Raw genomic sequence first — 24267 nt, 5'->3', positions numbered from 1 at the left:
TTGCTTTTCACTTGCAAGAAACCATTGAGAAAGAACTAAAAACGCTGTTGAAACATGATATCATTGAGGCCTCCACTGGTCCTACACCATGGGTTTCACCCATAGTGGTGGACACTGCCCTAAAATTACGATTAAAGTCAACAGTTGCCTGATAACCTTTATTATTGACAGTGGTGCATCGATTAACATCATGCCAATTGAGAAGGTCAATAGTTTGTCTCATGTGCCATGTTTCAACCCATCAAACATGAAGGTGTTCACATGGGCTGCTTCTAAAACACTGCAGTCAAGGGTCATTCACAGCGACATTGTGGCATAAAGCAGTGTCAGTGCAAGTGCCAATTCACATTCTTGAAGGAACTTTGTCCAGTGCATGTCTACTCAGTTTTGCCACTGCTCCTGACATGGCACTGATATCTCTCAATTACAACCTCCATACTCAATCTGAAATCGTGAGTCAATTTCTGTCACTGTTTCTTGGCCTAGGAAGGCTCAAGACAGTGAAAGTGCGACTTCACATTAATGATGACATTCGCCCTGTTGCCCAGCGACACTGCAGAGTTTCTTTTCACTTGCAAGAAACCATTGAGAAAGAACTGAAAACGCTGTTGAAGCATGACATCATTGAGGGCTCCACAGGTCCCACACCATGGGTTTCGCTCATAGTGGTGGGGCCAAAAAAAGGCAGTGGAGGTGCAATGCACATCTGTGTTGATATGCGCCAGGCTGACAAAGCAATTGAGAGAGAAAGACATCATGATCCACACATAGTAAACATGATCATGCAACTGAACGGTACCAAACTCTTCCCCCGTCTTGACCTGAACAAGGAATAACATCAACTCAAGCTGGAAGAGAACTGCAGGCACATCACTACTTTTTAGACTCATGTTAGTCTGTTCAGATACAAAAGGTTGAGTTTTGGAGTGTCATAACTGCAGAAATATTTCAGGATGTCATACAGCGAATAATTCAAACTGTTACACATGCATTTAACTATACTGATGACATACCGGTATTTGGAGCAATGCAAAAGGAACATGACAAGACTCTTACACAAGTATGCCAGTTACTTGCAGATACAGGTCTCACTCTAAACGCAGCAAAGTGTGAGTTTCACAAGACCAAGCTTAAGTTCTTTGGGCACATATTCCCTGATGTGGGAGTGACTCCTGACCCAGATAAAGTCTGAAACACTGTCAGCTTCTTGTCCCCCACAAGATGTTACCATTCCTTCATAAGCATGGTCAGTTGCTGCTCTGGGTACATTTGTGACTTTGCTACAGTGAGTGCCCCATTGAGAGACTGGACAAACCAAAATGTCACTTTCCAGTGGATTGCAGAATGTAAATTACCTACGTGAGGCTCTCAAAAAAGTTACAGCAAAAGCACGTATATATACAAACAGATAATGTAGTGGAATAATTTCACCAATACAATTAAGTCATACAGACAGTCCATGTATAACAGTTCGAGTTACTCAAAGTTTATTAGAGAGCAAAGTCCTCCTGAAGATGAAATCACCACAGAGTCCGATCCTTGAAGTTTCACATAAATTATTTGAGACGCAAGATAGGTCTTGAAATGCAATCAAGCCAACACGTGTTTCGTCACAGGACCATAATCCCAAACGACTTCTTCAGGGCTCAAAGGTAGAAACATCATGATGTAGCAAAAATCCCTCAAAATCAATAGAGTCTCAACGTCAGCCGTCCGAATCAAACAAATTTCGTGAACCAATTCAACAGGCATGCTGGTGTATCCCAAGTGCGACCGCGAGTATGCTAGCGTACGATGTTCAGAAATGTACAGGATGAACTGTCTGTGACCAGGGAAGGTGTTGTATTGTGAGGCTTGATAATCGTTATATGAACTAGTCCATGAAGGACGTTGTGGCATTGTAGCAACCAAAAGAGCCATAAGAGATCGAGTGTGATTCCGACTTGTAGAGGAGTGAGTTGAGAGGGAGCTAAAAGAGCACTTTCTTTGCAAACTGCCTTTCCCCAAAAGTGACTTATTATCTATTGACAATGTCTGACCTTCCTGCACAGGCTTGGGGAAGTGTTGCAGTTGCTTTCTTTCTGCCCTTAGGAAACAGACATCATTCCATGGTAATCGATGATGAGTATTCAGGTTTTTATGTAGTACAGGAGATATCATCAACAACTCATGACAAGATCATTGAGCAGCTGGACAGCATCTTTGAAGCTTGGGATATCCCAGCCATTCTCAAATCTGACAATGGTCCGCTGTTCAATAGCAAAGAATTCAAAGTGTTTCTGGTCAGACTAAATAGCAAAAATCAAAAGAGTAAATCTCACTGGCCCCAAACCAATGGTGTTGTGGAATTATTCATGGGTACACACAAAAGGGTCATTCAACAAGCATCGATCGAGGAAATCAAGTTAAACCAGACCCTGTGTCAAGCCCTCTGTGTTTATTGTTCAGCTCCTCACTCCACACCTGGTGAGAGTCCTGTCACATGGTGCAGGCTGGTGCACAAGCGGTCTGAAACAGCAGCTTTCGCTTCCTCCCACCCTGGTCTAAATTCAGGCCAGGGCTGTAGGCAGCGAAAGCTGTCCTTTCAGTCCTTGTTTGTGCACAAACAATGAAAAAAAAGGAAATAATTAGAGGCGAGGACTTACCTGGGTCCTCGTCGTCCTTCCCCCAGAAGCCTGGCTTGCTGTAGCTGTCTACCTCTGCCCCCTGCTCCGCTGCTGGCAGAGGGAGGCCTGGATCCATCGCCGGTGTGCATTGCAGCCCATAACTGGGTTGCAGTGAGCACCGGGTGAGCTCCGCTCCACTGGCGGGGCTAGCACGAGTTTTTGGTGAACGCCACTCTCCAAGTGGAACGTGGAGTACCAAAAACTCTGTTTGCTCTGCCAGTGTAGCGGAGCTCCCTGCCTACCCCTAGTGTTAAGGTGTGATTATTAATGCTTACAGCATAACTGCAGCAGTCGCAAACGGGCCGAACATCTGGCCCATGGTTCTTTATCACCAGGCACTCATTACTGGGTTCTGCAAATCACTATTCTGCAAGCAGCATCTTTTTAAATGTGCCCATTTCCATTACACTTTGAGGCAATCATTGGTGATGGGTAGCAGTAAACCATCTGCATTGGCAAAGCCAATAGGTCTTGCCTATGCAAGAGCTATTGGCTTTGCCAATGTGTTTGAGCCGTATTGTTCACCAGTGTGCTGTTCAGCATGCCTAACAGTTAGTGGCACAGAGGAAAGAGGCATGGAGTGCCATAGAGTGGAATGGCAAAGAGTGGGGTAGAATTTTGAGAGTGGAGCGGCAGAGTGTCATGTATTGGAGTGGCATAGTGAGGAATTGCATAGAGTGGCATACTCTGGGTTGGCAATGATTAGAGTGGACTGGTTTAGAATGCATTGGTGTAGTGTGTTGCAAATTAAAGTGGCTTAGAGTGCAGTGGCACTGAATTCAGTGGCTTACAACGCAGTGTCGTAGAATGCGTTGGGGTAGATTAAAGTGGTGCACAGTAGAGTGCCATGGTGCAGAGTGGAGTGGTGCGGAGTAGTGTAGAGTGGAGTGGCACAGAGTAGCATGGCGAAGAGTAGAATAGAATGGAGTAGCGAAGAGCTGAATGATGCAGATGGCAGCGGCACAGAGTAGAATCGAGTGGAATAGAGTGCAGTGCCATAGAGTGCAGAGTAGAGTTGAGTGGTGTAGAGTGCAGTGGCATAGAATTGTACAGAGTAGAGTAGCATAGAGTGGTGCAGAGTGCAGTATGGTGCCGTAGAGTGCATTGGTATAGAGTGCAGTGTTGCAGAGCAGAGTGTAACGGTGCACTAGTGTAGAGTGGAGTAGAGTGGCATTGAGAGCCGTGGTGTAGAATACAGAGATGCAGCGTAGACTGAAGTGGCGTAGAGTGCAGTGACATAGAGTACAGTTGTGTAGAGTGCAGTAGTCAAAATTAGAGTGGCGTAGAGTGCAGTGGCACAGAGTGTAGTGGCAGAGAGTGGAGTAGAGTGGCATAGAGTTCAGTGATGTAGAGGAGATTGTTTCAGAGTAGAGTGAAGTGACGTAGAATGCAGTTGTGTAGAGTAATATAGAGTGTAATGGCACAGAGTAAGGTGGTATAGAGTGAAGTGGCAGAGAGTGAAGTGGTACACAGGAGATTAAAGTGGCATACAGTGATTTGGCATGGAGTGCAGGGGCATAGAGTTTAGTGTTACAGAGTAAAGTGCATTGGCTTAGAGTGTATTGGCGTAGAGTGCAGTGTTGCAGAGTAGAGTTATGCAAAGTAGATTGGTGTGGCTTAGACTGGAGTGGTAGAGACCGCAGTCGCAAACATTGCAATGGTGTAAAGTAGAGTGGTGAAGAGTGCAGTGGCAAAGCATAGAGTGGTAGAGGGTGGAGTATTAAGGTGTAGCGTAAAGTGGGTTAGAGTGCAGTGGCGTTGAGTGGCATGGTGCAGAGTGCAGTGGCGTGGAGTGGTGCAAAGTGGAGTGGTGCAAAGTGGAGTGGTGCAGAGTAGAGTGCAGTGGTGTGGAGTGGTGCAGAGTAGAGTGGAATGGTAAAGAGTGGATTATTCATGATGTGGTATTACAGACAACACATTTTCAATTGAAATGGCCATTACATTAGCACAGACATACAGTTTTACTAATAAAACTATAAAGTGCACCGATGAAAATGGGTGGAAATTGCATCACCTAGTTTAATGATTCATTTTTATCATATGAAAGTATTTGTTTCCAACACAATTCAGAAATATTAAAAAATGTGTTTAATTTGTGCGTATATAATTCTGATATAATCTGAAATACTCACATGGTTCATTTAAATGTTGCTGGGTGCTTGAAAAACTCTTTCCTGCCTCCAGTATTCAAAAAGATTGTCAAGAACATCCCCTCACTTTGAAGTCAGAGAAAGAAAACTAAACAGGCACCTTTGGAAGGCAGCATTTGACCTTGGTCTTTGAATGCACAGCAAATGTGACGATATAAGAACAAGATTTAAAGACCTGTTAACAGAAAGTGAGTTTGTGGAATGATACAGAAAACAGGATTGAGTTTGTGGAAGGAAACAGAAAACACGGTTTAAGCAACAGGAGGGATGAACTGAACCTGGAGAGCCTAAATCAAATAAAGCCAGCAACTGGAAAGCCAGAAAGTGTGAGTTACAAATACAAAGCCAATATTAATCAATAAGCGTGATGCATTCCTATGTCAACATTCTGAAAGTCCTCAAGAGGTCTTTGGCTGTCTGGCAAGCTGTGACAAACACTGCAGATGGCTAAATAAACAAATTTGGCTTCTTTGTTGGCAAATGATATAATATCGACTTACCACATCGACTAGCTGAGTAATTTTTAAACCAAAATGTACTTTGATTGTGTTGTTGGAGTTAGGCACAGGTCGGACCCATTTCTGGTAACCTTTGAACAAATTCCTTAGGAGGGCATCTTCTGTTTCTGCAATCGAACGGAATCCAGCGAAAGCTAAAGAGGAAAGAAGAGAGGGAGTGAGGCTAATTTCTAGCTCATTGAAATATTACAAGAGAAATGACCGTATTCTTTGTGAAACTGGGGTCTGATTTAAAAAAAAAAAAGAATGAAATACACCTTCACAAACACCAAATAACTGTTGTCTTTGTCATTACTGGTATTATTCATTGGGATTTGCCTAGTGCACATTGAGTCATTAGTGTCCTTAGAATATTAATCAAGCAATGCTGCGATTTCTACTGTGAACTGGAAATCTTAATCCGGCTAATACAAAAGAAGGCAACAAACGCACTGCCAAGTAGGTCTCTTCGGGGCATCAGAATTAAGGTTGAATCTGCAGTATAGCATAAGTCTCCCATCACCGATTCATCGGGCTTGATAGATTATGGTGCATTTAGTAACTACATGAATGTAACCTTTCTCCAAAACAACCACCTACTGCCAGCCTTGAAGAAAACGAAACAGCATAAGACATCAGTGCTTTAGATGGGCCACCTCTCCCATTGGAAACCATTACACAGACCTCCTCTGCCATTGTAATGCTCTGCAGCAGTCATCAAGAGGCAACTGCCTTCAGTGTTATCTGGGTCCCAGCCTTCTGTTTGATACTGAGAATTCATTGGCTCTGTCAACGTAATCATCCGATCGACGAAAATAATTGAACTTTAACCTTAAAACTGTTGTTCCTATCGTCAACTACTGCCAACCAAATTCCAACATCCCACAAGAACACTGTAATGCTGCATCAAGCGTGCGGGTGATTGTCGCACTGATGTTGTTGCAGAGGGAAACAACATATGAGCCTGGGGTGGGTGGTGGTAATCTGAGAAGAAAAAGCAGTACAAGGAGATGAGAGCAAGTAAGAGGATGCACTCCAAAGGAATGATATTCTGAATTCAAGTAACATACGCAGGGGTATGACACAAGGCAACAATTCAGTACAATATGAGACTCACATACTCCTGGGTGAAAAAAACACACATTGTGTGAGGGAAGTCATCGAACCAAGAGCAGTGAAATTAAAGTGACAACAAAGTCCTCCACTCATGAGCTAGTGCTGACCCAGTCCACCCTAAATATATTTGAAACAATTTGTCTGACCAATACACAGTCTAAAGTTATCTGTATCTGAGACCTAAAATGTATGTTATTTGCGATTCATTATATCTCAAATTCAATTTTACCCAAAGAAAACACATCTTTGTGCTCAATGACATACAAGAGTTTTTCTATAACCCAGACCTATAGACCTCAATAATTTTACTTTAAAATGTGTCTCTGAATCAGTCTTTAATTTGCACTTTCGTACATGCGGCCTTTCGGCTTTGAGAACAGTTTATTTAAAAAAAAAACTACTAACACAAGAAATGAAAAAAAGGGAAAATGTGAAGATCTAGGAAATGTTAAGCGTGATGAGATGGGGATTATTTAGATGTTAAGGGGCATATTTATACGCCCCTAGCTCCACAGGAGAGTCACTTTTCGTGACGCTCCTGTGGTGCTAAGCACTGTGCTGTATTTACAAGGTGGCGTTAAGCCACCTTTTGTGGTTTAACATCACCTTGTAAATACGGCTCCTTCCCATGCCACACTGTGTGTAGAAGGGGCGTGCAATTGGTGTTACTGTGGGCGTGCCACAGCAAAACCCATTGCATTTTGATGCTGCCTCAGATTTATGAAATTTCGTAAACCTGAGGCAGCACCAAAATCTAACGCCATCCCAGGGGTGGTGTTAGCAGGGCGCAACGAGGAAGAATACTTTTATTTCTCCTATTTTTTTGCTTTTTCTATGCGTGCTGCATTCTGCAGCACCAATAGAAAGAGCAAAATGACAGACATTATTGTTTATGTGTGGGAAGGTGTCCCTTCCTGCCCATAAACAAAATGATGCTTTAGCACTTCTGTGAGTGCTGCATTTTGCAGCACACACAGAAGTGCCAAAGCGCCATTAGTGATTGTTTATGTGCAGGATGGGACACCTTCCTGTACATAAACAATAAAAACTCTCAACACAGACATCCTTGCAGGATGGTGCAAGGATGCCTGCGTTGGCTCTGGCAGCTAAATTTAGCGCCAGACCAGGGGACAACACAGGAGTGCGCCGTATTCACTTAAATACAGCGCATCCCTGCGTTTCTAAAGTGACGCAGTGCAGCGCTGCCAATTCTGGCACAGCACCGTACTGCGCCACTTTTCACTAAGTCTGGCCCGAAGTGCCCATGATCCTGTTATTTGCGTTGGTTTATTACTACTTAGGACCAACAGAAAATGTGTGTAACAGTAAATCCAAAGGCGGAGAAAAACTCTACTGTATCTGCATTTATAAATGCAGCCACTTTGGTGGGAGTAGACGGAGCACTTCTTGATCCTGCTCTGCCAGCTCACACTAGCCTTTGCACGTCTATTAAGTAAATATACAATACAGAGAACCACATTTCAAGCTGAATCATTATGGGCAGTAGGAGGGGTTAAGAGAGTGTTGTGGTGAGAGTGGTGCAAATGAATAATGCAGTGAGTGCTTCAACTCTTTATGGGATAATGTAATTGTAATGGCCATGACTGTGAAAACTGCGTAATGGTAAATATGTGAAGTGAGAGTGATGAGGTCAGTTTGATGGCAAATAGTGTGGTGGTGTGACTGCTACAGTATGAAGTTCGGAATGTGATGGGGTGATTGTAATGCAAAGAGAGAGATTCAATGAGTAAAAAACAACAGGATGATGGAAAGTATGCATGAATTAATCTCAGCCACTGGTGATTGCTCAGGCCGAATTCCAGCCATTCTAGACATAAACCCACCTTGAATAGTCCAGCCCAAACTGCAAAGCCAGGTCCCATCTCGATGGGAAACAAGCAAACCCAGGACGCTTTAGACTAGCTTAGGTCTTCTTGATGAGGTGTAGATTGAGTCCTATGGCACTCTGTGAGTTTTGTAGTGTTCTGGGCCCTAAGCCCACATGCTACCTCGAATAACCACATGGACACCAGGATGCATGGTAGAGAGCTGGCCTCGAGCATGAGCACTTAGACTGCTTGATTGGCAGGGTCACCTGACCGGTGATGCCTGTGTTGGATGGGTGCCAAGACCAGCCCTCATGAAGTGACTGGCAAAATACACCATGCAGAGGTGCACATCTGTGTCCAGCAGGACACTACACTACTCCCAAACTTTATTGATAACAAAAACGAGTCCAACCTATGGAAATAAACAAAAACACACAAGACACCAACATCGTCTCAGCCTTGGCAAGCAGTCTGCAAGACAGCAGTAGACTAGTGCAGCTGGGAGCACCTGGGCATCTCTGCACGCATCCATGATTTAACTAGCTGTTGCTGGGCATATACACTGTATGAATGGAGTCCTGATTCGATGACAGGTGGTTGGTTGGATCAATGTCCACTCACACACTGTAGGTCAATCTTGCATGCTCTCGTGGTGATTCAGTTGGTGTAAACAGTTCAAACATCAGGAGCGTTGGTGGACGCAGATGCGATTTCTCGTGAGATATCCAGACTCCATGAAGCCCACTCCTGTGAAAACTGTGAAGACATCAGTGGTGATATGACACCCTCCTCTGAAACCCAGGTGCGTCCTAATACCTTGTCAGTGGAGCAGCTTCCAGACCACCTCTCGTTTGTGGATTCATCACTCAAGAATTTCCTTGAGGCCCGTTTGATGGGTCGCCACAGGACCATGTGGACTGTTGGTCTACATGTGGGTTGTCTGAAGGCCACTGCAGGCTCTCCAGCAGAAGCTACTGTCATCTGTGCAACTGCAAGGGTGGATGATACATGGACAGTGTGCTTGCCAACAGGAACCAGGTGTGGGTGGGCTCTCAGATATTCTCTGGGAAATTGGTCTCACACGTTGCCAGGAGTGCCTCGTTGGTATCTTGATGTTTTGAAGGGACAGGGTTCTACTGTGCTGTGGAGATGCTCCTTCACTGGATCAGGTGATGCACATGGCAATGATGGTGTTTGCCGTTAGGTGACCTGGGTGACAGGTGCTGATGTTGCTGGAGTAAGGGTGATTGGAGGGACTTCGCAGCCACATGATTCATCACCTAGTTGGTGCAGTTCTTCTCTTACAGCATGTGCAGTTGCTAGCAGTGATGGCATCTGCTTCAAGCAGCCGGTGACAGGTGGCTGGATGGTCGCACAGTGAAGAGTGGGGCAGGTATGCAGTTTGCGTATGCACTCAGCTTACGTTCGGTACTCCCACTGGGCTATCTCCAGGGACGTTGCTGCAGCTGGGTGACTGGCTTTTTTGTAGGTACAGTCTCGGGTAGTGGCATGAGTCCTCCATCTCTTCACCCTGTGATGTCTGGCTCTTGTGCATCTGTTTTCGGCAGGTCGGCAGTGTGACAGGTGTGTCACACAATCTTCTCTCTTCTCCCTTTCCTTCCTTCTTTGTGACGTGACATCGTGCCATGCTCACATTTTGGTTGCTGAGGTGTGGAGTCCGGCCACATGCCTTCTTTTGTGCAGTGGTAGCAGCTTACCACTCGGGGTGAGCAACTCTCTTCTTGCATGTTGTGACTCTCTGGGAGCTCTGTCTGGAGGCAGTATGTGGAATGACACTCCTGCATAAGTCTCTGACCCACTGTGGGGCAGAAATGTCAGGTTTCTTCGTTTCCGCCTTCTCTCTGCTTGAGGGAGCAGTGCTTTCGCCTCAAGCCTGCATCATCACATCGCTTGGTCCTGCTTCGGCTCGTGCAGGTTTAGCAAAGTTGGCCACTCCTTGTGACACTCTCCTTGACGGGCCAATGGTGGCCATTCAGTGTGAGGGTGGCTGGCTGGTATGGTCTCTTATGGTTAGTGGTGCATTGCCTATGCACCCTCTTGGCATTGTCTCTGTTTTGTAAGCAGCTGGTGCTTTACTGGTTGACTGCTCACTCCGCCATGGGGGAGGGCGAACACTCTCTTGGCCAGTCTTGGTTGTTCTTGGGCAGCATGGCTACTGCAGGAAACAGTCTGTGTGCCAATGCTCTTGCTTCCTCTGGGCAGCCTTGCTAACACTGCTGGCTGTGCTTTACTTGTGGCAGCTTTGGGCTTCTGGTGGTAGGTCAGCAGTCTCTCCCCTTCAAAAAAACAGGCAGTTACAATGTGCTTGTGGTGATCTCCTGGCCAGTCCCCTGCGGTGGTGTAGGAGATAGGGAGTAGCGCACTGCCTGCAAGGATATGTGTTTGCACAGCTCTCCTTGTCTGTACTGGTTCCAGCCTGTGGCAGGGCTTGTACCATTGTGAATATAGTGGCAGCTTCTGGCCATTTATGGGTGTTCTGCTGCTTCATAGTGAGTCAGTCCCTCACTGAGCATAAGAGTAACAGTCCTGATCCCTTGTGCTTTCACAATCCAATGGGGCAGTCTGTGCTCAATAGATTCCCATCTGCGTTGTCCCCTCGGGCAGTCCTGCTTGTCAGGGGACGCTCCCTCATCTCTTGTGTTTGCAGGGCTACTAGGGGCTCTTAATTGACCTGCAGGTGGCTGTTGGGTACCACCGTTAGCTGCTGGGTGGCACTGCATATATTCCTACTTGCAGGCCGCGGCAGTCAGTCCTCCGACTGCAGGTCTTGGTGGTTGCTGGGGATGCTGGGTGCAGTGTAATGAGCCACCACTAAATGGCGCTGCAGGACTGCCCCAGACCGCGAGGAAGACATGGATTCAGGAAAAGTTCTGAAGACACCAAGCAGAACACAACCTCAATTGGGAGTGATGGTGGCAGCAGGGCTCGCAGCAAGAGAGGGGCAATACTCACTGCCCAGCAAGTAGGGGTTTGCACAATGCCGGTGTTGCTTGTACACACCTTAATTGCCTCTTCAGTCAGGGCCGTTTCTTAACAGACTACATTCTCTATTTCAGGGCAGCACCACAGATAGCCGCTCTTGTCCCATGGGTTACTCCTCTCGCATTGGCGCTACAAAGTCAGCTGAAGGATTTGCAGTGCAGACTGGCACTGGCAATTCAGGGGCAGCACAACGACTTTCCTCACCATGCTGACCCCGATCTGGGCTGGCGCATGCAGGTTAGTCCATGCTGGTGCTGCACATGTAGGCCACAGCAGCATTTCTAGCGCTGCAGGTCACTTCTCTCCCACAGTGAGGCAGCTAAAGGCGGAACAACATGGGGACAGAACCCCTTGTTGCCATTGTAGTGTTCTGGGCCCTCGGCCTGCATGCTATCTAGAATGACCATATAGACACCAGGGTGCATGGTAGGGAACTGGCCTCGAGCACGTGCACTGGGGCTCCTTTATTGGCAGGGTCATCTGACCGATGACACCTGTGTTGGATGGATGTGGGATGGGTGTCAAGTCCAGCCCTCAGGGAGTGGCTGACAAAATACTACATGCAGAGGTGCACGTCTGTGTCTAGGAGGACACTACAAGTGTGATGGTAGGCCAAAGACAGAGAGGCCAGGGTATGAAGAGAGAGGACTCTGAGATGGAACAAGTCCTGAGGAGAGCAGCCCGCCTGATATAGGTGAAAGTGTAAGAGTACAGCTGAAAGGGACAGTGGGCAAGGTTAGTAAGCAGAGGTGACTGGACGCAAGAGGAGTGCACAGAGAGATTAGGTAGTTTCCAGAGGTGCCAGTCCGAGAGTGGGACAAGGAACGCGAGCAGACAGAGAAAGTGGACAGGGGCAAAAAAAAACAGAGAGTGAGAGGGTTTATGGGGGTGACGTGTGGAACTAGGGGAGAGACAGGGGACACAAAGAGTGAATAAGATGTGAAGAGAATGGAGAGAAAGGCCCCGGTGGTGAGGAGTTAAGAAAGAAGAAGGGAAACCGCGAGAAGCGCAGGAGGTAACATTGGACAGGAAGAATGAAATAGAGAAAGGACAAGAAGCAAGGAGAGATGATCAAAAGAGGGGACGAAAGATAAAGAGAGTAGGAAGAGAAGTGGTGAGGAGGGAGGCATGAACAGTAGGCAAGAGATGAGACCAGACAGGGAAGAGTGGCAAATATGGAGAACAGTGTGCAGACGAAGTGGACAAAGGTGCTCTGTAGTAGACAAATGAGGAGCAAAGGTTGAGGACAATGAGAAAAATAAAAAAAATACTATATACCAATACTCAGAAAATTCTGGAAGTTTGCAAATGTGAAGAAAATGGAACAGTAGGGCCTTTTATTTCTAAACAAAATACACAATATATATGTTGTGGAAGATTTTTGCACATTTTGTACATTGTAAACGGTTTCAGTTGAAATGTCAAGGTAAAATACAGTCAAATATGACGTCATCAAATAGCTCTCAATGCTAATTTCCCTTGGTGAGTTCTTAAGCATATGAAAATCACTAACTACACAGCTTCACCAATAAGTTCTTACATATCACAATTTTTGTGAATAATGTACTACGTTCATTCCTAATGTCACATTCTAATTTTCCTACTGGACAGAATACGTGACTGTTGAAGCAGATATGCTAATTAGAAATTATTAATCAATGTTCATGTGTTTTGAGTAACAAAAAGTTCATAGAGAAATTAATTGTAGAGAAAATAATGTGCACGTTTAAAAATTTGCCCACGGGGACTGGTAGCCACTTATACAAATTTATACTAAAATTATTAAAATGCGTGAAATAATGGAAACGTGTAATAATGATGTAGTAATGTGCCATAATGAGATGTATAACCTATGTTTTGCATTATATCGTAGAAGCTAACTTAGCCGAAGTCGTGGCCTACTTGCTAGGCCTCATGCAGAAGCAGAATTAATAAACGCACAATGTAGAAGTTGCTGGTGCTTATGAACTGACCGTGAACTGTGTGCTTAGCTAGAATTTTCCGCAATGTACAGACGGACAGGAGATGATGAAGTCAATTTGATACAATTATGTATAGAGAAGGCTGAATGTACTCTCCCAGGACTTGAACAATAGAGACACTGGCTGAAGAGGAACATGCATCATTTTTTATATTTGGAGAGCCGGACGATGAAGACATAGCATAGTGGACCAATCCATGAACTGAGAAAGATGAAATATTATAACTCATAGATATATAGAATAAAAAGTATTGGGTAACATCACATATGGAGAACTGATTGACCAATTAGGAGTTAGGGGGATGGACTGAAAAATTCTAATAAAAAGTGAAGACAAGAGGCTAAAACTTCAGAGGCGAGGGGAGAATTGATGACGTCAGGAGAAGCGGTTCGAGATTCTGTCATTGGGCTCATACTCTTGAGACCCTGATGTATTGCTGATCTATTGATGACCTGAAGACGAAGACTGACTTTGTTGCTGATCCATTCTGTGGATAGGTAGCTATGACAATGTGACTGATTAACTTTGTGTCGCTGTTTTATAGTTTTCTTCTAGCTAGATGTTTTCCAAATTCATGTTTTTCTAAATTGTTTTGCATGAAGTCCCACATGCTGATGCTAATCTGGGTTAGGTAGGTTTCTTCTGGGTGACGTTGACAGTGACAAATGATTGACGAACTGATTGCTGAACTCTGCTATTAATGTTGATATATTAATTTTTGTTTTTGATCACATGTTTTCTCAAGTTCTAAATAAATTGTGTTATTGGTGGTCGCTAATAAACTAATTCTGAGCTGATTAAATACAGTTTGAGTATTTTTTCTACGTTTTGAGTCGCGGAAAGGAAAACAACGAGCGCCGCAAACCACCGCTGCCAAATGTATTCGTGCTCTGCGTGACCTTCACCGAATCATCTTGTGCTTCAGTCAACATTGTATGCGTTGTGCAGCTTGTGGCTTTTTGTTTCACATTATAACTTTGCAATCACAAGCAGAGGTCCCACGTTTTACCAATCCTAGTTAAATCTGGAGCTGCTGCCAGTATCTCCCTCGTCCCAGGCTTCTTTGTGCTGCCTCACACCTGGGGACCATCACGCGGGTGCTATTAAGCGCGCCGCACATCGCCGCTTACAGCTGCTACCAGTCTCTCCCTGCCTGGTGGGACTCCAAGTCCCAGGCTCCTTTGTGCTGCCTCACACCTGGGGACCATCAAGCGGGCGCTATTAAGCCCATCAGAGCCTGTCTGAGGCTGGGCTGGGCCGCCGTCTGGGTTCTAAGGTATGACATTGACCCCTTCCTGCCCTGTAACTGTTAAAGTGATATTTTGTGTGCTGAATACCTTTTTCAACAGTCAAGCCGCTAGATCGATCCTGGGCGGTGTTAAGGTTTTTTACCAAGCGACTGAGGTTGGGTAAGTTGGATAAGTTATATCATTTCCCTTTAAAAAAAAAAAGGAAACAAGTGTGCTGGGCAATCTCTATTACTTTTTGAATTTGTGACTTGTTTGCTGTCAGCACTCAGGAATGGGGAAACGTAAAGCTGTGGATGTCCCAGCCCGCCAGAATGGTACTAAGAAATCTAAAAAACGTACCAAAAACTTAGTGAGCCCCAGTAAAGGAACTAATCCTTTGGATGAAATTGACTTGCTATTCAAGGAGGTCGATGAAATTTTGAACAGCAATTCTCACCGCCCATAAAAAAGAGCGAAACCCTAGGGGTGGGGAAAATACCGGAAATTTTTGCTAAGAAGAAGAAGACATCAACCACACATTCCTCACTTCTAATTTCTCAAAGTGAGGCTTCTCTTGCCCCTAAGGGCAAACCTATGCATATGACAGTAGCAATTTCTTGCAGCACCCCTGATGCTCCACTCAGTCATTTGGATTCTCTTTCCACGGTATTACGACTAACCCCCCCACTAAGCCCAGAGATCGTGGTGATTCCTAATATTCCGTGCACAAATCAATTTGGGCTATTGGCGGAGGAGGGAGGTTCACCCGCCTGTGTAGCACATGTCCAGCATGGAGTTGCCATTGAGAATAACGTTCAGCGAAACAATTATTACGCTTCTGATGGTGTGCAAATTCCTCATGAGAACGTTAATATAGCCCTTATTTTACAAAAGGTGGATGAAGTTAAGACCTTGGTTGTGTCTTTAATGGGGTTGCTGAGAGAGAATCTGGTGCTAAAATATGGTTGTAGCTGCCAGACAACAACAAAAAAGGTGGGAATCGGTGGGGGATCAACAGCTGTGCCCAAGCTATTATTCCTCCCCCCAAGGCTGCTATGAATCCCTTTCCACTTGATCCGCTCTTGACCCATGTTGAGAGCAACCAGCCAGAAGCTGCTAGGTCACGGCAGAAGCACACTGGAGTTTCCAACATAAAGGGTGCTCGGGGGGAGTTCACATTGCGACACGTCCTTGCCACGTGGAAGGCAGACTCGAGGGGGCAGCCACATCCCGAGGTTCTGGTGGAGCAGCAGGCCCTCATGGGATCCCCAATGGAGTAGGTATGCCCCTGATTGACATTCCGCGACAGGCACGACAGATACGACACTCGGGCCAAACAAGTAGAGATGGTACCGTTTACATGGTTAATGTTCCCAAATTGCCACCTGGTTCCCCCGAGGATCATGAGTCTTTGACCAATAAGGTCATCCATTGGCTAAGATTTAGATGCAATTGCCTTTCGGTTATCCGCTCTGACATCCTTGAGGTAGGTAGACAGTCAACTAGGGTTAAATCATGATTATATCTCTGTTTGTTTTATAATGTCAACACCAGGACAGTGCGCGCTCTACGGGCTTCTAGAATGTAAAAACCCAACACTCTCAAGATAATGTAATTTATGCATTGTGATGATATGTTATTGTTTAACCTTTTGCATTGCAGAATTCAATCCAGAAGATTCATTCTTAAGGTGTTTATAAATACTGTTCATTTGCAATGTATTGCTGCAGGCTTTCAGAGTGAGTCAGGGTGTTGTCCCTTTCCAGGGCCTTCTAGAAGCTTTCCCTGCAGCATGCCTGGGTGTGGTTGTGGGCTGGGCCAAAACTCTAAAAAAGGGGAGTCAGCCCAGCTCCACGTGCTCACTATTCATAGGTCCTGGTGCAGACCAGCAGCAACTTCCTGAGCTCCTGTTCCGGTGACATACCTTGACCTTCCTGGCCTCTGTGCTTTATTCTTCAGTGATGATTCTTAGTCAGGGCGGTAAGATGGAGGTTGGGCTGGGCCCCCGACCCCGTATTCGATGACGCTCTAATTCTTGGGCCTAATTTCTGATGTTAATAACCTTTTGCTCATGTGCGTGTAATTGTGCATTTAGAATTTTCATAGCATTTGTGTGCATGCATTCGAATTGGCAAGACGCGCAATTCTATCCTTGAGATTAATTAATGTTATTCATTGCACGCTACCATTCCTTGACAGTCTCATGGTATCATTCGAATCGGCAATGCGCGCAATTCTTTCCTGGTGTGTAATTATTCACTGTACGCTACCATTTTCTTGGCAGTTTCATGGTGACATCCGAATCGGCAACATGCGCGATTCTATCCTTGTGTGAAATTCTTGGTATTCATTGTACGCTACCATTTCTTGGCATTTTCATGGTAACCTTCGAATCGGCAACACGCGCGATTCTTTCTTTGTGGTTAATTCATGATATTCATGGCGCGCTACCATTTCTTGGCAGTGTAACGGTGGTGTTCGAATCGGCAAGACGCGAGATTCTTTCCTTGTGTATAAATAATGTAAATTACTGTGTGCTACCATTCTAAGTCAGTTCCTTGGTAGCATTTTCAAATTGATAAGTTGCGTGATTTATTCCTTGAATCTACGTTGTGTGATTTCATAGTGCACAATCCTTTATGGTGTTCAGTACACATATGAAGATCTGCTACGTGCACAATTTACTTTCCAATGTGTTTTTCAGAAGAACACAAGACCAGAGTTCTAAATGTAATGCTGCGTGTTACTGATATGTATTCTTAAATGGAGATTCATATGATTGTTTAGAAATTGCTCAGAGTGTTTTTATGATTCTCATGCTAAAGAAAGTACTTGAATCTGAAAGTTCTATTTAACTTTTCTTGTTTCCTCCTCAGGTATTCGGTCATTTAACGCTTAGTCAGTTTTAGAACTATTCTAGGGTTGATTATGTTTTCAGAAATGACAAAGCTTAGAGTTGTAGCATGGTACTGATTTCATGAGATGTAATTTTTATGTTTTGTGTTTTAACCTTTTGCTTCCTACAGGTCTCCTTCCCAGCTGTTCCCTTCCTAATCCCCTATACCCCGTTGAACTCTCTTAGACTCTGTGACAAAACTAATCAGAGTATTGGAGCTGTCTTGTGGTGGAAGTGTTGGGAACGTGCACAGACCCCGAGGATTTGGTGACTCTGACACATAAAAAAAGCTATGGCGGATCAACTCATGGAATTTGTAATCCGAACTAGTGATTTGCTGGTTAAGAGAAGGGTTGGTATTAACCTCTCCACAAAACCACCCTCCACTTGTACAGGAAAGAATCTTAGCGAGCTAGCCCCGTCCCTGGGATGTGAACTCTTTGTGGATTATAACTCTTCTTCCCTGGATGCTATTGATTAACTAAACAGCAATCGGGAAGTGCGGTTTGGAGACACCACTGTGGACAATTGAATGGAAGAGGGACTTAGTCCTGTTTACAGCAACAACATAGTTAACCCCGAGCTTTTAATTTTAACATGGAATGTAGCTGGTCTTGACAAGAAGCTGGGGGATTCGGAGTGGGCTACCTTCATTAATAATTTTCACATTTGTTTGTTTCAAGAGCCCTGGGCTGATGGGCAAACTTATATTGATGTTTTTTTTTCTTATAATATTCCCGCTCAGTTATCAGAGAAGGGCCGAGGCCGTGCCAAAGGGGGACAGTTAATGCTCATAAATAAGGATTTGCAATGTGAGCATCTCTTGTTAAAAACAGATTCAGTGAATTTAATGGGAGTTCAATTTACTTTTCATCAGGAATTCAAAATTATTGTCATCAATGTATACGCTAGATCTGTTCCAAGGGGCACTGAGTCCCAAATTTTGACACAACTGACAGAACTTTTGACTCCTTATGTCCCCCATTTTATTTAATAATAGCAGGTGATCTAAACTGTACCTTTGAACCATCCCATATGGTTACTGGATTAACAGATGAGGATGATAAAATGTGGGGAATCCCACAGCTAACGAATAATCGCCCATGCACCCACTCTCACGTAGCCCTCCAGTTAGCTTTGCTATGTTTAAGCTATGGACTCAGGGCTTGTAATGGACGCGCACCCTCAGATTTAAATATGGCACCTACCTTTAAACGAGGGATGTCCTCAAGTGTAATAGATTATTTTCTACTTGATGTTAGATTGTGGCCTCTATTTAAGGACATGAAGGTAGAATCTTGATGCGAAAGTGATCGCAACCCCTTGTTACTATCCATGGATGGGGATGTTTTCAGGAGAACTCTGAATATACAATGCACAGTGGTTCCCTCCCCATTGTTGAATAACAATTACACTAGGGTCTCCTGGCCCAAGGTTCTGCCTAGTTTGTATTCAACAGCCGGGATCTATAATCTGTTTATGAAAAAGTTGGCAATCTATGAGAATTATGAAGTTGACAACATCCCTATTTTGGATATTCATCAAGAAATGCTGAAGGGATTGCAGAGGTTCTTCTATAAAAAGTTTTGTGCCAAATTAGGTGTTGACCTTCCCAATGGTGATAAAGGATGGTTCAATGAGGACTGCTATAGGGCCAAATCTGAATTAAATTATGATATTAAGACAGGCTCCCCAGCAGAGATTCAACCAGTTAGGCGATTATATAAGAAGGCTCAAATGTTAGCAAAAAAGTCATGGGAAGACGCAATATGGCAGGGCTTGACCCTTGCTACGGAAAACAATAATGATGTGATGTTTTGGGATTTATTGTCCAGAGGGCAAGGAGGGAGCAGGAGGCCTATTAGGAATCATATTCAACCTGAGACTTGGGTAGATCATTTTACCCAACTCTATGCTACCCCTCATAACCCCTTGGTTGGTAATTTTCCAGCATATGATTCAACTACCCCATGGCTGGTTAGCCTGGGTAATTGGTTTGAACCACTTGTCTTCTCCATAGAGGAAACTAAAACTGCAATTAATTCCTTAAAACCAGGAAAAGCACCCGGGCCTGATAAGAAACCAGGCGATCTATATAAATTGGAAATATCTATTTGGTCTTGGTACATCAATTTGATTTCAAATAGAATTGCCGCCGGTGGTGCAATCCCTAGCACCTGGAAGGGAGCAGAAATAATTCCCATGTTTAACAAGGGCAACGCAAATTCCCCTGCCAAATACAGACCCATCAGTTTGATTGATAATCTGCAGAACATTTTTGCCAAACAACTGCTAGAGAGGTTAACTACTTGGGTTCAAGACCATCAGGCCCTTTCCACGCTGCAAGCGGGCTTTCGTTCTCAAACTGGCACGACAGACCAGGTTTTTAGACTGACTCTTCTGTACTGGAAACATGTGGTTCTCGCCAAACAACCCTTATATGTTGTTTTCGTGGACCTCAGATCTGCTTTTGATCTGGTTTCCAGAGAAAAGCTCTGGGAAGCACTACTTCAGATGAGCGTTCCCATTAATCTAGTTTTTCTTCTACAGCTATTTCATGCTATTATGTATGCACAAGTGAGGTGGGGAGCCCAAGGAGAACTGACAGACAAAATCCCTATACGGAGGGGAGTTCACCAGGACTGCGTCTTGGCTCCTATACTATTCACTTTATTCATTAACAAAGTGGTACAGATTCTGTCCTCCTGTTCTAATGACGCTCCCACTCTGAACGAGCAGAAGATCCCAATATTATTGTTTGCTGACAAATCGCTTCTTATCTCCAAGACCCCCATGGGCCTTAAAATCCTTGTGGATAGATTCAAGTCTTTCTGTGATGATCATGGTTTGGAACTGAATGCTAATAAAACAAAACTGATGGTGTTTACCCCCGTTTTTTGTCGAAAATGCACCATCAACTTGGATGGGGCCCTATTAAGTAGAGTCAAGACAATAGACTATTTGGGAGTGAGGTTATCAAGTAATTTGCACTGGGAGGAACAAATCAGTGAAAGCTTGGGGCTTCTCCAGCAAAGAGCAGCTGCTATCCTGCTCTTTTATAAGAATTCCTTATCTAAATCTGTGTCACCAGCTATTAAAATCTACCTGGCAAAGGCGCAGGGTGCCGCCGCTTATGGTGCTGAAATATGGGGATTATCTGAGAGTAAAAGACTAACAGTAGGGGAAAATAATTTTGCCAGGGCTTTACTAGCATGCCCCCGTAGTACACCCTTGATCCCTATGTTTTTGGACCTAGGCTTCAACCGCATAGCTGACTTGATAGCTTTAAGACCTCTGCTATATTGGGTAAGGATTTGGACTGTCTCAGAGCTTATTGTCTATAGAGATTCAGCACTTGATATACTAAGGAGGCCGGAAGCGGCCACTATTCCATGGGTCAAGCACGTATCCAATTGGTTCCGTACTCTTGGACTACGAAGGTGTTGGGAAGAGCCACACAATCTGGAGAGATCCGATAGGACTCTCTTGAAGACAGTATACTGGTCCTTTGTAAAAAGTAACCTGGTCCATTGTACATCTTAAGGCGGGTTGACCAATTAATTTACTGATTTTAAGTGGTACCCCCAGTATGAACAATATCTTGATCTAATTCCCGACTTATTGGGGAAGGGTCTCTATGCACGCTTCCGTTTTGGAAGACTCCCGTTGTCATCTTTAACTAAAAGCTGGGGTACCACCTCATCTATTGATCTCAGTCCAGCTTGTCTTGGCTGCACTGAAACCATTGAACATTTTATGTTTTTTTACCCTGCTTATATTGACCCAAGATCAAAATGGATTCGTGCAACGTGTCGAGATCTGGGCTGGAGCTAGTGTTCTATAGCTATTAGGATCTTAAAGAGTGATACTTCCAAATTTGTAATCCTCGCGGTTAGCAAGTTTCTTGTGACCGCGTGGCGTATACGACATCGTTCACTGAAACAAATCCTTTGGCTTCTGTTATTAACCACCTATTCGAAAGTATGAAACAATGGGATGCACTTTTTCTTATTATATTTTAATCATTGTATATATATATATATATATATATATATATATATATATATATATATATATATTAAGTTATTAAGCCAGTCGCTTTTTTATCTTATGTTTTTAATTCTGCTATGCATGTATTTTATGCATTGATGGCCTTTTAGACCGAATAAAGCTATTGCTAATTGGTAACTGGACAGTTTGAGTTAACAGGATGCATTAGAATTGCAATTGATAGGGAAATAAAAATTGTTAAACTCTTTATCGACTTGTGGTTTTTCATGGATTTTTGTGAGATTTGTCTACTGACTAATGACTCTCTTAGTGGTTATTGAATGATTACATTGATCATTGATGTCACTGGTCATTACATTACTAGGATACTCCATGCGATCCAAGAGGTTCATCTGCCCATACGCGTCCCCTTGTAAGTTTACTTATTAAGATTAAGGACCAGGCGCGTTTGCAGTTTTGGTAGTAGCTTGATGGTTAGTTTCCTTGGAGAACTAGTTATGTGGTGATTAGTGGTTATGGTGGTAGTTTAAGTTAGGGTTAGTTGTTCATTTTATGAGGTTTTAATTTTTTTGTCTTTGTGAAATGGTAATTGTAGCAAAGATGATGTCCCCTTAAGCCCAGAAATGACTTTTCCAGATCCTGGATCCCGCTAGTAAAGATAGGTATGTTCTCGGTGTTCTTGTGACAGTATGAACATGGCAGGTTGCACTTGCAAAGGCTTAAGGAAATTGCAGATGAACTGTGAGGTGTGAGAGAAGTAGGGAGTTTGCGTTCTCCAGTTGAGGTTTAGTAGGCGTGTGCATACTTCCAAGTATGAGAGCAGGGAAGTCATCGAACTTCACATGTGTGTGGGGCTTTGTGCTAACAAATTGTCCACATGGTTGTTAGTGATGTAAGGAGCCTGTGTGGTCTAAGACTCCGGAGTCTATTGACAAGTGTAGGATACACTTGGTTATAGGTTGTAATCTGTCTGGTTTAGTAGGTTGATCGGACGTGGTCAACAAATCAGTGTGTGAGTTTAGCGAGTAAGAGACTTTTTTTGACTGAGATTTGGCGAGTCCTATGTGCACCAGGACAGACTCATTGATCAGTTGCGAGTGAAATTTGCAGGTCGAATTGTGCTTGCGAATGTGGGAGACTGAGAAAAAGGAGTAGCTGCATGAGCGAAAGTGCCATCAGTGAAAATACGTAAGGTCTCTGAAGAGATTGTGTACCTTCCTGTAGTAAACCAGCAGGTTTGTTTTATGGTTATTGTTTATTGGTTAGTGCTCGCAATAATTTTGCATTAGTTTCATGTGAGTCGAAGATTAGGAGGACAAGCTGCAAGACTTTGTCAGCTGCAGTGTGTGAGTGTGATGTCAGAGTGAGCCGCGCTGGGATAGGTTGGTTAGTAAGAAGAGTCACGAGCGGATTGGCAGCAGTCCGTAAGAGGCAATTGGTTGGGTAAGCAGGTGAAAGGAATCTTGGGAATAAAAGTCATTTCCTTATTGAATCGAATACACTAAAGATAGTGAAAATTAAGTTTTTCAAAGCGTTCAGAAGTGCAATGAAGGGTGATTCTTACATTAAGGCGACAGTTGAGGAGCTGACCCCACCGGAATATTCTACAGCATATATTGTGATGGAAAAGCGAGGTGTTGTGCCATGTCTTTGGTTAAAGCAGTGGTGCAAACTGAATGAGAAACAGGGAGCTTTGGTGTTTCCAGAGTATGGAACGCTTAATTTAAGAATTTTGGATCAGTTGCGAATGACATTATCTGAGACGAAGCCACTTCCAAGATCAGCACAGTTTGAGGCTTCAGCGGTTTGGGAGCTTGTAGCCAGACAGCAGCAAGAGATGAAATTCCAGAGGAGAATAAGGAAGATAGAGAAGACTTTGGCAGAGGCAAGATGGGATTGGGAACAGAAGAAGTGGAGAATGACAACGTTACAGGACGTTAGATTGCTTCCTGCTATTGCAGAGGAAGATGAGTCAGTTGAAAAAGAGGATGATGACAAAAGTCAGCTCAGGGAATAAAAAGAAGAAAAAGACTTATGTAGACGAAGAAAATTCAGATGTTGATGATCATATCACACAGATATTGAGGGATCGACCACTGCCATATGCAGCGCATGATGGGGGTCTGAGTACTAGCTCTGCCCCGACTGCTCCAGCACAAGTGACAGGAACACTGGGACCAGTGCAGACAGATAATGGACAAATACAAGGGGTACTGCAAAGTACTCATAATGCAGTGACTACTTCGGTGGTCCAAGCACAGATGCACCCACCATTGATACAGACGTACCAATTCTTGAGACAACTTCGAACTTAGTGGTGCTCCCAAGGACAATGCTAGTTCAGACTGAGCCGACTCTAATGTTGTTGCCTCAGGCACAGCCACAGGGTTTGCCGAAGTTTACGCCAATGACAGGGACACAGTCAGATATGACACCAGTGATGAATCAGACTATGGGATTAGCCCTTCCACAAAATACAGGTGTCAGAACAGCACCAGATGCAATATCGCTGCCGATTACTGTTGGTCCAGCGGTACCATTGTTAGCGCAAAAGAAATCAAAAGCAGGAGAACAGGGTGAAATGTCACAGAGCCTCGTGAGGATGGGAGTGAGTAATCATGTGCAGGTGATATCGTCTATGGGTCAGACCTTTGATGGATCTAGACCATTAATGGATCTTAGTCCACTTGTTGCGCTTCCAGATGCGGTAAATGATCCGAGTGCAAGTCAGAGCTTGAAGCTCTTGACACCGCAACCTCCAGGTGCAGTGGTACAACAGGTGCCATTGCCGAATGCAAGTAACATCTTGCTACAGGGATTGACAGAACAGCAATTGAGCGAGTGGTTGCATAGTTTGAATAGTCCTTGAAATACATCCAAGGGTGAAG

At 44.3% G+C, this 24267-nt stretch overlaps 1 protein-coding gene across 1 annotated transcript in view; it reads right to left on the bottom strand.

The window, feature by feature from the left end:
* CHRNB3 (cholinergic receptor nicotinic beta 3 subunit) overlaps window positions 1-24267 on the bottom strand; it is a 669660-nt gene that overhangs the window by 344591 nt on the left and 300802 nt on the right. The window contains exon 2 of the mRNA XM_069236628.1: window positions 5317-5468. Coding sequence (XP_069092729.1) covers window positions 5317-5468 — 152 coding nt within the window. The remainder of the gene's footprint in view (window positions 1-5316; window positions 5469-24267) is intronic.

This window comes from Pleurodeles waltl, chromosome 1_2 (assembly GCF_031143425.1).
Source record: "Pleurodeles waltl isolate 20211129_DDA chromosome 1_2, aPleWal1.hap1.20221129, whole genome shotgun sequence".
In the NCBI taxonomy this organism is placed as follows: domain Eukaryota; kingdom Metazoa; phylum Chordata; class Amphibia; order Caudata; family Salamandridae; genus Pleurodeles; species Pleurodeles waltl.
Note: the sequence above shows the minus strand (reverse complement) of the source record. Positions and strands in the feature narration are given on the sequence as shown.